This window comes from Oncorhynchus clarkii, chromosome 4 (genome assembly GCF_045791955.1).
Source record: "Oncorhynchus clarkii lewisi isolate Uvic-CL-2024 chromosome 4, UVic_Ocla_1.0, whole genome shotgun sequence".
NCBI lineage: Eukaryota > Metazoa > Chordata > Actinopteri > Salmoniformes > Salmonidae > Oncorhynchus > Oncorhynchus clarkii.
The window spans coordinates 7,497,635-7,511,663 of NC_092150.1; the positions used below are offsets into that span (position 1 = coordinate 7,497,635).

Consider the following 14,029-nt stretch of genomic DNA (forward strand, 5'->3'; position numbering starts at 1 on the left):
GTGTATCAGAATGACATGCAAATGAGTAACACAGCGTATCGGAATGACATGCAAATGATTAACACGGTGTATCAGAATGACATGCAAATGACACAGTGTATCAGAATGACATGCAAATGATTAACACAGTGTATCAGAATGACGTGCAAATGACACAGTGTATCAGAATGACATGCAAATGAGTAACACAGCGTATCGGAATGACATGCAAATGATTAACACGGTGTATCAGAATGACATGCAAATGAGTAACACAGTGTATCGGAATGACGTGCAAATGACACAGTGTATCAGAATGACATGCAAATGAGTAACACAGCGTATCGGAATGACATGCAAATGATTAACACGGTGTATCAGAATGACATGCAAATGACACAGTGTATCAGAATGACATGCAAATGATTAACACAGTGTATCAGAATGACGTGCAAATGACACAGTGTATCAGAATGACATGCAAATGAGTAACACAGCGTATCGGAATGACATGCAAATGATTAACACGGTGTATCAGAATGACATGCAAATGAGTAACACAGTGTATCGGAATGACGTGCAAATGACACAGTGTATCAGAATGACATGCAAATGAGTAACACAGTGTATCGGAATGACATGCAAATGATTAACACGGTGTATCGGAATGACATGCAAATGAGTAACAGTGTATCGGAATGACGTGCAAATGACACAGTGTATCGGAATGACATGCAAATGAGTAACACAGCGTATCGGAATGACGTGCAAATGACACAGTGTATCAGAATGACATGCAAATGAGTAACACGGCGTATCGGAATGACATGCAAATGAGTAACACAGCGTATCGGAATGACATGCAAATGCTCTGAAGGTTCTTGAATTCTGTTTAACAGTTTGATTGTAGAACGATGAAACTGTTCCTTCCCCATGTGTTCCAGAGAGTGAACCTAGAGACGCAGGGACAGACCAGCGTAGTTCAGGAATCATCCGTCTCCACACCATCAAGCAGATCATCGACAGAGTGAGTTTTCTTTTAAACATACAGTCGCTCATTTTAATAGGACAGTGTTTTCTGATTGTAAAACTGTTGTGGGGTTGGTGATGTACGGTTTTAGATAATTTTGTGATGCGGTCAGAATGACTATTTCAAATGTAGCCTTTGTCCACTGACGATGCACAGAGAACAGCCAAGAACAGGATCCACTGGCGATGACAGTCTGTTTGAGGCCCACTGCTCCACTAGGCGCTTAAAAGGAACGTCAACTAAGTTATGGTGTCTTGTCTGGTGTAGGATAAACATGCCGTCCTGGACATCACCCCCAACGCTGTTGACCGTCTGAACTACGCCCAGTGGTATCCCATCGTGGTGTTCCTCAACCCGGACAGCAAGCAGGGCGTCAAGAACATGAGAACCAGGCTCTGTTCCGAGTCCAGGAAGTCAGCCCGGAAACTCTACGAGAGAGCCTTGAAACTAAGGAAGAACAACCACCACCTCTTCACCAGTAAGTACTGAGGAAGAGGAGAGTAGAGCGAGAGAGAGTAGAGTAGAGAGAGAGGAGAGTAGAGCGAGAGAGAGGAGAGTAGAGCGAGAGAGAGGAGAGTAGAGCGAGAGAGAGGAGAGTAGAGAGAGAGGGGAGAGGAGAGAGAGCCTTGAAACTAAGGAAGAACAACCACCACCTCTTCACCAGTAAGTACTGAAGGAGAGGAGAGTAGAGAGAGAGAGAGGAGAGTAGAGAGAGAGAGGGGAGAGTAGAGAGAGAGAGGGGAGAGTAGAGAGAGAGAGAGGGGAGAGTAGAGAGAGAGAGGGGAGAGTAGAGAGAGAGAGAGGGGAGAGTAGAGAGAGAGAGGGGAGAGTAGAGAGAGAGAGGGGAGAGTAGAGAGAGAGAGGGGAGAGTAGAGAGAGAGAGGGGAGAGAGAGAGAGAGAGGGGAGAGTAGAGAGAGAGAGGGGAGAGTAGAGAGAGAGAGGGGAGAGTAGAGAGAGAGAGGGGAGAGTAGAGAGAGAGAGGGGAGAGTAGAGAGAGAGAGGGGAGGGGAGAGTAGAGAGAGAGGAGAGTAGAGAGAGAGAGGGGAGAGTAGAGAGAGAGAGGGGAGAGTAGAGAAAGAGAGAGGGGAGAGTAGAGAGAGAGAGGGGAGAGTAGAGAGAGAGCCTTGAAACTAAGGAAGAACAACCACCACCTCTTCACCAGTAAGTACTGAAGGAGAGGAGAGTAGAGAGAGAGAGGGGAGAGTAGAGAGGGGAGAGTAGAGAGGGGAGAGTAGAGAGGGGAGAGGGGAGAGTAGAGAGGGGAGAGTAGAGAGGGGAGAGTAGAGAGCGAGAGGGGAGAGTAGAGAGCGAGAGGGGAGAGTAGAGAGCGAGAGGGGAGAGTAGAGAGAGAGAGGGGAGAGTAGAGAGAGAGAGAGTAGAGAGAGAGAGGAGAGTAGAGAGCGAGAGGGGAGAGTAGAGAGGGGAGAGTAGAGAGCGAGAGGGGAGAGTAGAGAGCGAGAGGGGAGAGTAGAGAGAGAGAGGGGAGAGTAGAGAGAGAGAGTAGAGAGAGAGAGAGGAGAGTAGAGAGAGAGAGGGGAGAGTAGAGAGGAGAGGGGAGAGTAGAGAGGAGCGAGAGGAGAGTAGAGAGCGAGAGGAGAGGAGAGTAGAGGAGAGGGAGAGAGAGAGCCTTGAAACTAAGGAAGAACAACCTCCATCTCTTCACCAGTAAGTACTGAGGGAAACATTTAAAATGTCACCTTTATGACGTTTACAGATTTTTAAAAACAATTACAAGCAATCGTCACGTACGAGTGATGTGACCATATCCTCATACCGAAAATATCTATAGCAGGATAGCTAACCCTGATGACAGAACCTTGACTATAGCAGGATAGCTAACCCTGATGACAGAACCTTGACTATAGCAGGATAGCTAACCCTGATGACTGAACCTTGACTATAGCAGGATAGCTAACCCTGATGACTGAACCTTGACTATAGCAGGATAGCTAACCCTGATGACTGAACCTTGACTATAGCAGGATAGCTAACCCTGATGACAGAACCTTGACTATAGCAGGATAGCTAACCCTGATGACAGAATCTTGACTATAGCAGGATAGCTAACCCTGATGACAGAACCTTGACTATAGCAGGATAGCTAACCCTGATGACAGAACCTTGACTATAGCAGGATAGCTAACCCTGATGACAGAACCTTGACTAACTTAACTGTGAGGTTGACCTGAAAACACCAGACTGATGGCTATAACAACAAGTAGATTATTCTCCTGGCATCGTCTAGCTCTGTTTGGGATGTTTTACATTGCCTCGCTGGCTTGCCAGCTTCTAGGTAATCAACCCTCCGACATCTGCTATGTTGTAGAGGATAACCAACTGATTATGTGGTTGTTTTTTAGTGGATAGATCGGCTTTACTATTGCAGATGTGGCTTCTGTCAATGTAATTGTCTGCATCATTTCCAATCCCCCATTATGTTTTGTGAATAAAATATACATATGTATACACAGCTTTTAAAAATATATTTTCTTTATTATTTTCCACACCTCTCCCATAATTGGAGTAAAATAATGAACAACAATACTTAGGCTTCTACTTCCTGCTTATACATACTATATACTTTTTTACATTAGTTATCTTTGGTTTGTTATTGGTCCCACCCTTCAGCTCCATTCAACCCCTCCCATCTGTCTCGTAACACCATCCAGTCCCACCCTTCAGCTCCGTTCAACCCCTCCCATCTGTCTCGTAACACCATCCAGTCCCACCCTTCAGCTCCATTCAACCCCTCCCATCTGTCTCGTAACACCATCCAGTCCCACCCTTCAGCTCCGTTCAACCCCTCCCATCTGTCTCGTAACACCATCCAGTCCCACCCTTCAGCTCCATTCAACCCCTCCCATCTGTCTCTTAACACCATCCAGTCCCACCCTTCAGCTCCATTCAACCCCTCCCATCTGTCTCGTAACACCATCCAGTCCCACCCTTCAGCTCCATTCAACCCCTCCCATCTGTCTCTCAACACCATCCAGTCCCACCCTTCAGCTCCATTCAACCCCTCCCATCTATCTCTTAACACCATCCAGTCCCACCCTTCAGCTCCATTCAACCCCTCCCATCTGTCTCGTAACTCCATCCAGTCCCACCTTTCAGCTCCATTCAACCCCTCCCATCTGTCTCGTAACACCATCCAGTCCCACCTTTCAGCTCCATTCAACCCCTCCCATCTGTCTCGTAACTCCATCCAGTCCCACCTTTCAGCTCCATTCAACCCCTCCCATCTGTCTCGTAACACCATCCAGTCCCACCCTTCAGCTCCGTTCAACCCCTCCCATCTGTCTCGTAACACCATCCAGTCCCACCTTTCAGCTCCATTCAACCCCTCACATCTGTCTCGTAACACCATCCAGTCCCACCTTTCAGCTCCATTCAACCCCTCCCATCTGTCTCTCAACATCATCCATATTGGATTTCTATTTGCCATATATTTTTCAACTGTGCTGTGATGTTTCACAAAAGTTCTGAACCTTTCTATTCTCATAGTTTTTACAGATACCATTTTGCTAAAAGTATTATTGATTGATTATGACTTTTCAAATCACCCAGTAGCACTATCTGTAGAGGTAGCTCCAGGTAAATGTTGCAATTCTTCAGCCACGTGTTTATTAATTTGCTGCATTTGAAGTCATAGGATTACATCTTTCTGATGAGAACCTGCACAACTTTTCATGGCGTGGCTGGGTAATGGGTCTAAATTATGACGGTGTTATGAGATGTTGTTCACGTCTGTTACTAAAAGAACAAGGGTTCAGGATCCCAGAGGAAGTCCTGTGGCCCTGTTAAATACCCAGCCATTTTCACACACATACTGCTCATAAGCTTGATTCTGGAACCATTTGATTCTGGAACCATTTGATTCTGGAACCATTTTGATTCTGGAACCATTTTGATTCTGGAATCATTTTGATTCTGGAACCCTTTTGATTGCTTGGTCATGAAAGTAGTTAACAAATGTGAATGATTCACACGGGTATCTACACTGAACAGAAATATAAATGCAACATGTAAAGTGTTGGTCCCATGTTTTCATGACCTGAAATAAAAGATCCCAGAAATGTTCCATACGCACAAAAAGCTTATTTCTCTCAATTTGTGTGCACAAATTTGCCATGATAACCCTGCCATGACAACCTGACAGGTGTGGCATATCAAGAAGCTGATCCGTCCATCCGGCTTCACAACCACAGATCACATCTAACCACGCCAGCCCAGGACCTCCACATCCGGCTTCACAACCACAGATCACATCTAACCACGCCAGCCCAGGACCTCCACATTCGGCTTCACAACCACAGATCACATCTAACCACGCCAGCCCAGGACCTCCACATCCGGCTTCTTCACCTGCAGGAACGTCTGAGACAATCCACCCGGAAAGCTGATGAAACTGTTGATTTGCACAACAGAAGAATTTCTACACAAACTGTCAGAAACCGTCTCAGGGAAGCTCATATGCGTGCTCGTCGTCCTCATCAGGGTCTTGACCTGATTGCAGTTTGGCGTCGTAACTGACTTCAGTGGGAAAATGCTCACCTCCGATGGCCACTGGCACGCTGGAGAAGTGTGATCTTCACGGATAAATCCTGGTTTCAACTGTACCGGACACATGGCAGACAGCGTGTATGACGTTGTGTAGGCGAGCGGTTTGCTGATGTCAACGTTGTGAACAGAGCGCTCCGTGGTGGAGGTGGGGTTATGGTGTGGGCAGGCATAAGCTACAGACAACTAATAATATTGCATTTTATCAATGGCAATTTGAATGCACAGAGATACCGTGATGAGATCCTGAAGCCCCATCGACATGCCATTCATCCACCACCATCACCTCATGTTTCAGCATGATAATGCACGGCCCCATGTCGCAATGGTCCGTACACAATTCCTGGAAGCTGAAAATGTCCCAGTTCTTCCATGGTCTGCATACTCACCAGACATGTTACCCATTGAGCATGTTTGGGATGCTCTGGATCGACGCATACGACAGCGTGTTCCAGTTCCCACCAATATCCAGCAACTTCACACAACCATTGAAGAGGAGTGGGACAACATTCCACAGACCACAATCAACAGCCTGATCAACTCTATGTGAGGGAGATGTGTAGCGCTGAATGAGGCAAATGGTCACCTCAGATACTGACTGGTTCTCTGATCCACACCCCTCACCCTTATCTTTTGAAGGTATCTGTGACCAACAGATGCATATCTGTATTCCCTGTCGTGAAATCTATAGATTAGGGCCTCATGAATTTATTTAAATTGACAGATTTCCTTATATGAACTGTAACTCAGTAAAATCTTTGAAGTTGTTTCATATGTTTCGTTGATTTTGTGTTCCGTGTAATAAGGCCACTACATCTGGTGGAATTCCTCAGGGATCCATTCATGTTGATTTGTTCTCATGCTAAATGGGCAGCATCATGCTAACCAGTAACACGGTAACCCTTCTGTCCTCTGTTAGCCACCATCAACATGAACAACATGAACGATGGCTGGTACGGCGCTCTGAAGGAGACCGTCCAGCAGCAACAGAACCAGTTGGTCTGGGTGTCAGAGGGCAAGGTGAGAGAAACACTCAACTGGAGTTTCACAGTTTAAAAAAAAAAAAACACTAAAAACTAAAAGTCACTCATAAATATGATCTTTCCAAAAGCATTGAGCTTTGTTTTGTTTGAATAACATCTAATCATTTCTGACTCACCTGCTGAAGCAACCCTAAAAAAAAAAACGGCATATTTCTTCCCATCCACCACTCCCTCCTCTTCTTCCTTTTCCTCTCCCCAGGCGGACGGCGCTCCGGACGATGACCTCGACATCCATGATGACCGTCTGTCATATCTGTCAGCCCCGGGCAGTGAGTACTCCATGTACAGCACGGACAGCCGCCACACCTCTGACTATGAGGACACGGACACAGAGGGCGGGGCCTACACTGACCAGGAACTAGACGAGACGCTCAATGACGAGGTCGGTCAGATTTTTTTTTGTGATTTATTTTAAAAATATTCGATTATTTTATTTCTGAAATAGATATTTGATTCATGTTCGCAGTCAAAAAGGCTGAATTATGCAGAATACAGTTACATTAAGACACATGCTCGTCAAACATCGCATGTCATGTTGAAACAGGAAACGGCCTTTCCCAAACTGTTGCCACAAAACACAGAATCATCTAGAATGTTATTGTATGTTGTAGCGTTAAGATTTCCCTTTACTGGAACTTAAGGCGCCTAGCCCCAACCATGAAAAACAGCCCCAGACCATTATTTCTCCTCCACCAAACTTTACAGTTGACACTATGCATTCGGGCAGGTAGCGTTCTCCTGGCATCCGCCAAACCCAGTCTGTCGGACTGCCAGATGGTGAAGCGTGATTCATCACTCCAGAGAACAGATTTCCACTGCTCCAGAGTCCAAAAGCAACGAGCTTTACACCACTCTATCCGACGCTTGGCATTGCGCATGGCGATCTTAGGCTTGTGTGCGGCTGCTCGGCCATGGAAACCCATTTCATGAAGTTACCGATGAACAGTTATTGTGCTGACGTTGCTTCCGTAGGGAGTGTTGAAACCGAGGACAGATAATTTTTATGAGCTATGCGCTTCAGCGCTCGACTGTCCCATTCTGTGAGCTTGTGTGGTCTACCACTTCGCGGATGAGTTGTTGTTGCTCCTAGACGTTTCCAGTTCACAATAACAGACAGCACTTACAGTTGACCGGGGCAGCGCTACCAGGGCTGATAATTTGACGAACTCACTTGTTGGAAAGGTGGCATCCTATGACGGTGTAAGTCACGGAGCTCTTCAGTAAGGACATTTCACTGCCAATGTTTTTCTATGGAGATTGCATGGCTGTGTTAGCTTAATCCACTCATTTGAAGGGGTGTCCACATACTTTTGTATATATAGTGTACTTCATACAAGTTTTAAAAAGGTCTCAGTTTGTTGTAACTCCAGTCTCTAAATCCCATTAGGTTGGCCTGCCCACGGAGCCAGCCATCACCCGCTCCTCAGAGCCGGTCAGAGAGGACCCGCCCGTCATCCAGGACCCCTCGTCTGGTGGTTACTCTGGATACCAGCACGTTTCTGTGACGCCGTCCGACCCGGTCAACTGCATCGACCCGTCCGGTTTCAAGATGTCCGCCGCTCCTCAGCAGGTAGGAGAGGGAGGGAGGGAAAAAAAGAGAGAGGGAAGGGAGGGAGGGAAGGGAGGGATGGGAGGGAGGGAAGGGAGGGAGGGAGGAAGGGAGGGAGTGAAGAAAAGAGGGAGGGAGGGAAGGGAGGGAGGGGAGGGAGGGAAGAAAATAGGGAGGGAGGGAGGGAAGGGAGTGGAGGGAGGGAAGAGAGCAGGTATAGCAGTAGATGCCTCTCTGTGGGTAAAACGGGCAGAAATGACATGTGATTTGTTCTTTAGAGTGATGTTTGTGCCGCTTGTAAACAATACAAATGTGTTTGTTCCTTCACTAACCCTTTATATGCTTTAGTATACACGAGGAATGTGTGTTGTAAAGCCATCTGTTGTCACCACGCTGTTGCAAATACGCTGTATACCGGTTTCTGGCAGGTGTCAAAATGATTCCAGGAGGAGGAACATAGAGAGAAGGTTACTACGGAGACGGAGAGAGAAACTGCTGTAGTTTGTGGAGTGTTTCTGTGTTCTTCCTCTTGGCAGCCTGTTGCAATAAAATGTCTCTTAACGATACTTCACAGCAAGACGATGCTGCTCTGGCTATTCCTTCCTCTCTGCTGCCTGCGGCGGTGGCGCCCCCTGCTGTTGAGACTGAGTCACAGCAGCCTGTGTTGCAGCTAGAGGGTATGACCCCTGACCTGGAGGAGGAGACTCCGGTTGCAGCTCCTCAGGCTGCAGACACACTCCTTAGCAGCCCCAGTCCCGCCCCTACTGAGCTAGCCCCGCCCCCAACACCACCATCACTCGAACCCCAACACCTGTCTCAATCGCCGCTCGGCCCTGGTCCTGAACCCAAGGTACTCACCTACCTACCACCACCACCACCCCAGCACCTACCTTCTACCTCACTAGAACACCTGGGCACCTGGACCGGGCCTGGGCCAGTCACGCCCTTAACTGCCCCGCCCGGTTCTCTGCCCCGCCCCCCCCCAGCCTGCTGTTCTGTTTGAACTTGCCTGTCTTTTTCTTCGCACACGCTTCTTTCTCCTCTGACTGGCTCTCTGTCTGCATGCCCCGCCCACGCTGTGTGACCACTGACCTTTGACCAGTCAGAAAGCAAGAATCTAGCCAATCGGCGTGTTTGAGGGGAGGAGTTTGGAGCAAGGCGACAATGGAGGCGCAAAATTGCCTATTTTGTCGCTTAGTTATCAGTGATTGTGCAGAATATAGTCAATCTCAAACACACACCATGTGTGACTAAGTCAGTACACATGCACCAATCACAGTGGGCTGGTAGTCGTGGGGGGGCGCGGGGGCTGTCCGGTCGTAGGTGGGAAAATCTGAAACTGCACCCCATTCCCTATTTAGTACGCTACTTTTGGCCAGAGCCGCCCAGGTTCTGGCCAAAAGTAGTGCATTGAATAGGGAATAGGATGCGGTACATTTGGGAGTCTGACGATGTGACCAGGATAAGAAGAACCAGCAGTACCGGTTACTGTCGTCTCCTCTTCTTCCTTCTGCATGTTTTGGGTTCCTTTCTGCTTCTCTACTTATTTAACTTCTCTGACTGACTGACTCTTAGTCAAATATACCTGCAGAGGCACATGTAGATGTACTGTATGTTGTAATGCTAGTGTGTAGTAGACTGTCGTTGCATAAGATGCTAAAACTGAATGTTGGTTGCATGATAAACTATGCTAACCTGCAGACAGTATTCTTGGTATTTACTAGTCTCTGTCAAAAAAGCAGTTGACTCTCCCTATGGAAAAAAAAAAACAACCTAAAACTTGTATTTTAAAACTGCATAAATGTACATCTTCCGTTGTAGTATTGACTCGTGTAGAAGTTTTAACAGCTTCTTCCATAGGAATAACTGTCTGTTACGAGATGTGCTGTCTAAAGGCTACATATCACCTGTTTTTGAAATGAAGCCGTTCAGAAGAAGAAGGGGAAAAAAACGCTATTGACAACATAATCGGAAAACGTGATTTGGTGATCAGGAGGGATTTGGACATTTTTGAGTCATTTCTCGAAAGGCTTCTTGTCAAATATACATTCAGTTCTGATTAGGAATAATTGATAAGAGAATTGCTTGTGTACTTGCACTTTGACTTGATGTTTGTGTCATGTATTGTTATTAGTTACTATTGATCTGTGTTCAGCCCTTATCGTCAGGTTTCAGGTGAACCTCTCTTTAATAATTCATTCCTCTCTGACTTGATTTTTGGGGGGATTTATTTAGTAGTTTCTGTCATTTCCTCTACTTTTATTTTTGTAATTTAAAAAAAAATATATTATTATTTGTTCAAAACTGTTTGAAAACTGAAAATTATAGTTCTCCAATCACGTTTTCAACTTAATTTGCCATCTATAATTAATTGATACATTAGAAATCTTATTCACCCAAGCTCTGACCAGGTAGATTACTACTATAGATAGTTCAGTAGATACCAAGCTCTGACCAGGTAGTTTACTACTGTAGATAGTTCAGTAGATACCAAGCTCTGACCAGGTAGTTTACTACTATAGATAGTTCAGTAGATACCAAGCTCTGACCAGGTAGTTTACTACTATAGATAGTTCAGTAGATACCAAGCTCTGACCAGGTAGTTCACTACTGTAGATAGTTTGGTAGATACCAAGCTCTGACCAGGTAGTTTACTACTATAGATAGTTCAGTAGATACCAAGCTCTGACCAGGTAGTTCACTACTATAGATAGTTTGGTAGATATCAAGCTCTGACCAGGTAGTTTACTACTATAGATAGTTCAGTAGATACCAAGCTCTGACCAGGTAGTTTACTACTATAGTTCAGTAGATACCAAGCTCTGACCAGGTAGTTTACTACTATAGATAGTTCGGTAGATACCAAGCTCTGACCAGGTAGTTCACTACTATAGATAGTTCAGTAGATACCAAGCTCTGACCAGGTAGTTTACTACTATAGATAGTTAGGTAGATACCAAGCTCTGACCAGGTAGTTTACTACTATAGATAGTTCGGTAGATACCAAGCTCTGACCAGGTAGTTCACTACTATAGATAGTTCAGTAGATACCAAGCTCTGACCAGGTAGTTTACTACTATAGATAGTTCAGTAGATACCAAGCTCTGACTAGGTAGTTTACTACTATAGTTCAGTAGATACCAAGCTCTGACCAGGTAGTTTACTACTATAGTTCAGTAGATACCAAGCTCTGACCAGGTAGTTTACTACTATAGATAGTTCAGTAGATACCAAGCTCTGACCAGGTAGTTTACTACTGTAGATAGTTCAGTAGATACCAAGCTCTGACCAGGTAGTTCACTACTATAGATAGTTCAGTAGATACCAAGCTCTGACCAGGTAGTTTACTACTGTAGATAGTTCAGTAGATACCAAGCTCTGACCAGGTAGTTCACTACTATAGATAGTTTGGTAGATACCAAGCTCTGACCAGGTAGTTTACTACTATAGATAGTTCAGTAGATACCAAGCTCTGACCAGGTAGTTCACTACTGTAGATAGTTCAGCAGATACCAAGCTCTGACCAGGTAGTTCACTACTATAGATAGTTCAGTAGATACCAAGCTCTGACCAGGTAGTTCACTACTATAGATAGTTTGGTAGATACCAAGCTCTGACCAGGTAGTTCACTACTATAGATAGTTTGGTAGATACCAAGCTCTGACCAGGTAGTTTACTACTGTAGATAGTTTGGTAGATACCAAGCTCTGACCAGGTAGTTCACTACTATAGATAGTTTGGTAGATACCAAGCTCTGACCAGGTAGTTTACTACTGTAGATAGTTTGGTAGATACCAAGCTCTGACCAGGTAGTTCACTACTATAGATAGTTCAGTAGATACCAAGCTCTGACCAGGTAGTTTACTACTATAGTTCAGTAGATACCAAGCTCTGACCAGGTAGTTTACTACTATAGATAGTTCAGTAGATACCAAGCTCTGACCAGGTAGTTTACTACTATAGATAGTTCAGTAGATACCAAGCTCTGACCAGGTAGTTCACTACTGTAGATAGTTTGGTAGATACCAAGCTCTGACCAGGTAGTTTACTACTATAGATAGTTCAGTAGATACCAAGCTCTGACCAGGTAGTTCACTACTATAGATAGTTTGGTAGATATCAAGCTCTGACCAGGTAGTTTACTACTATAGATAGTTCAGTAGATACCAAGCTCTGACCAGGTAGTTTACTACTATAGTTCAGTAGATACCAAGCTCTGACCAGGTAGTTTACTACTATAGATAGTTCGGTAGATACCAAGCTCTGACCAGGTAGTTCACTACTATAGATAGTTCAGTAGATACCAAGCTCTGACCAGGTAGTTTACTACTATAGATAGTTAGGTAGATACCAAGCTCTGACCAGGTAGTTTACTACTATAGATAGTTCGGTAGATACCAAGCTCTGACCAGGTAGTTCACTACTATAGATAGTTCAGTAGATACCAAGCTCTGACCAGGTAGTTTACTACTATAGATAGTTCAGTAGATACCAAGCTCTGACTAGGTAGTTTACTACTATAGTTCAGTAGATACCAAGCTCTGACCAGGTAGTTTACTACTATAGTTCAGTAGATACCAAGCTCTGACCAGGTAGTTTACTACTATAGATAGTTCAGTAGATACCAAGCTCTGACCAGGTAGTTTACTACTGTAGATAGTTCAGTAGATACCAAGCTCTGACCAGGTAGTTCACTACTATAGATAGTTCAGTAGATACCAAGCTCTGACCAGGTAGTTTACTACTGTAGATAGTTCAGTAGATACCAAGCTCTGACCAGGTAGTTCACTACTATAGATAGTTTGGTAGATACCAAGCTCTGACCAGGTAGTTTACTACTATAGATAGTTCAGTAGATACCAAGCTCTGACCAGGTAGTTCACTACTGTAGATAGTTCAGCAGATACCAAGCTCTGACCAGGTAGTTCACTACTATAGATAGTTCAGTAGATACCAAGCTCTGACCAGGTAGTTCACTACTATAGATAGTTTGGTAGATACCAAGCTCTGACCAGGTAGTTCACTACTATAGATAGTTTGGTAGATACCAAGCTCTGACCAGGTAGTTTACTACTGTAGATAGTTTGGTAGATACCAAGCTCTGACCAGGTAGTTCACTACTATAGATAGTTTGGTAGATACCAAGCTCTGACCAGGTAGTTTACTACTGTAGATAGTTTGGTAGATACCAAGCTCTGACCAGGTAGTTCACTACTATAGATAGTTCAGTAGATACCAAGCTCTGACCAGGTAGTTTACTACTATAGTTCAGTAGATACCAAGCTCTGACCAGGTAGTTTACTACTATAGATAGTTCAGTAGATACCAAGCTCTGACCAGGTAGTTTACTACTGTAGATAGTTCAGTAGATACCAAACTCTGACCAGGTAGTTCACTACTATAGATAGTTTGGTAGATACCAAGCTCTGACCAGGTAGTTTACTACTATAGATAGTTCAGTAGATACCAAGCTCTGACCAGGTAGTTCACTACTATAGATAGTTCAGTAGATACCAAGCTCTGACCAGGTAGTTCACTACTATAGATAGTTTGGTAGATACCAAGCTCTGACCAGGTAGTTTACTACTGTAGATAGTTCAGTAGATACCAAGCTCTGACCAGGTAGTTCACTACTATAGATAGTTCAGTAGATACCAAGCTCTGACCAGGTAGTTTACTACTATAGATAGTTCGGTAGATACCAAGCTCTGACCAGGTAGTTTACTACTATAGTTCAGTAGATACCAAGCTCTGACCAGGTTGTTTACTACTATAGTTCGGTAGATACCAAGCTCTGACCAGGTAGTTTACTACTATAGATAGTTAGGTAGATACCAAGCTCTGACCAGGTAGTTTACTACTATAGA

The 14,029-nt window shown here is 44.8% G+C and overlaps 1 protein-coding gene across 3 annotated transcripts in view; it reads left to right on the forward strand.

Annotated features, from left to right (window-relative positions):
- LOC139406355 (tight junction protein ZO-1-like) overlaps window positions 1–14,029 on the forward strand; it is a 201,649-nt gene that overhangs the window by 157,676 nt on the left and 29,944 nt on the right. For 2 of the 3 annotated variants that reach the window (XM_071148871.1, XM_071148872.1), the window contains exons 17-21: window positions 924–1,006; window positions 1,277–1,487; window positions 6,490–6,590; window positions 6,813–6,995; window positions 8,001–8,183. In XM_071148871.1, coding sequence (XP_071004972.1) covers window positions 924–1,006; window positions 1,277–1,487; window positions 6,490–6,590; window positions 6,813–6,995; window positions 8,001–8,183 — 761 coding nt within the window. Of the gene's footprint in view, window positions 1–923; window positions 1,007–1,276; window positions 1,488–6,489; window positions 6,591–6,812; window positions 6,996–8,000; window positions 8,184–8,736; window positions 9,013–14,029 lie in introns of all 3 variants that reach the window. The other variant, XM_071148870.1, reaches the window with a different exon arrangement.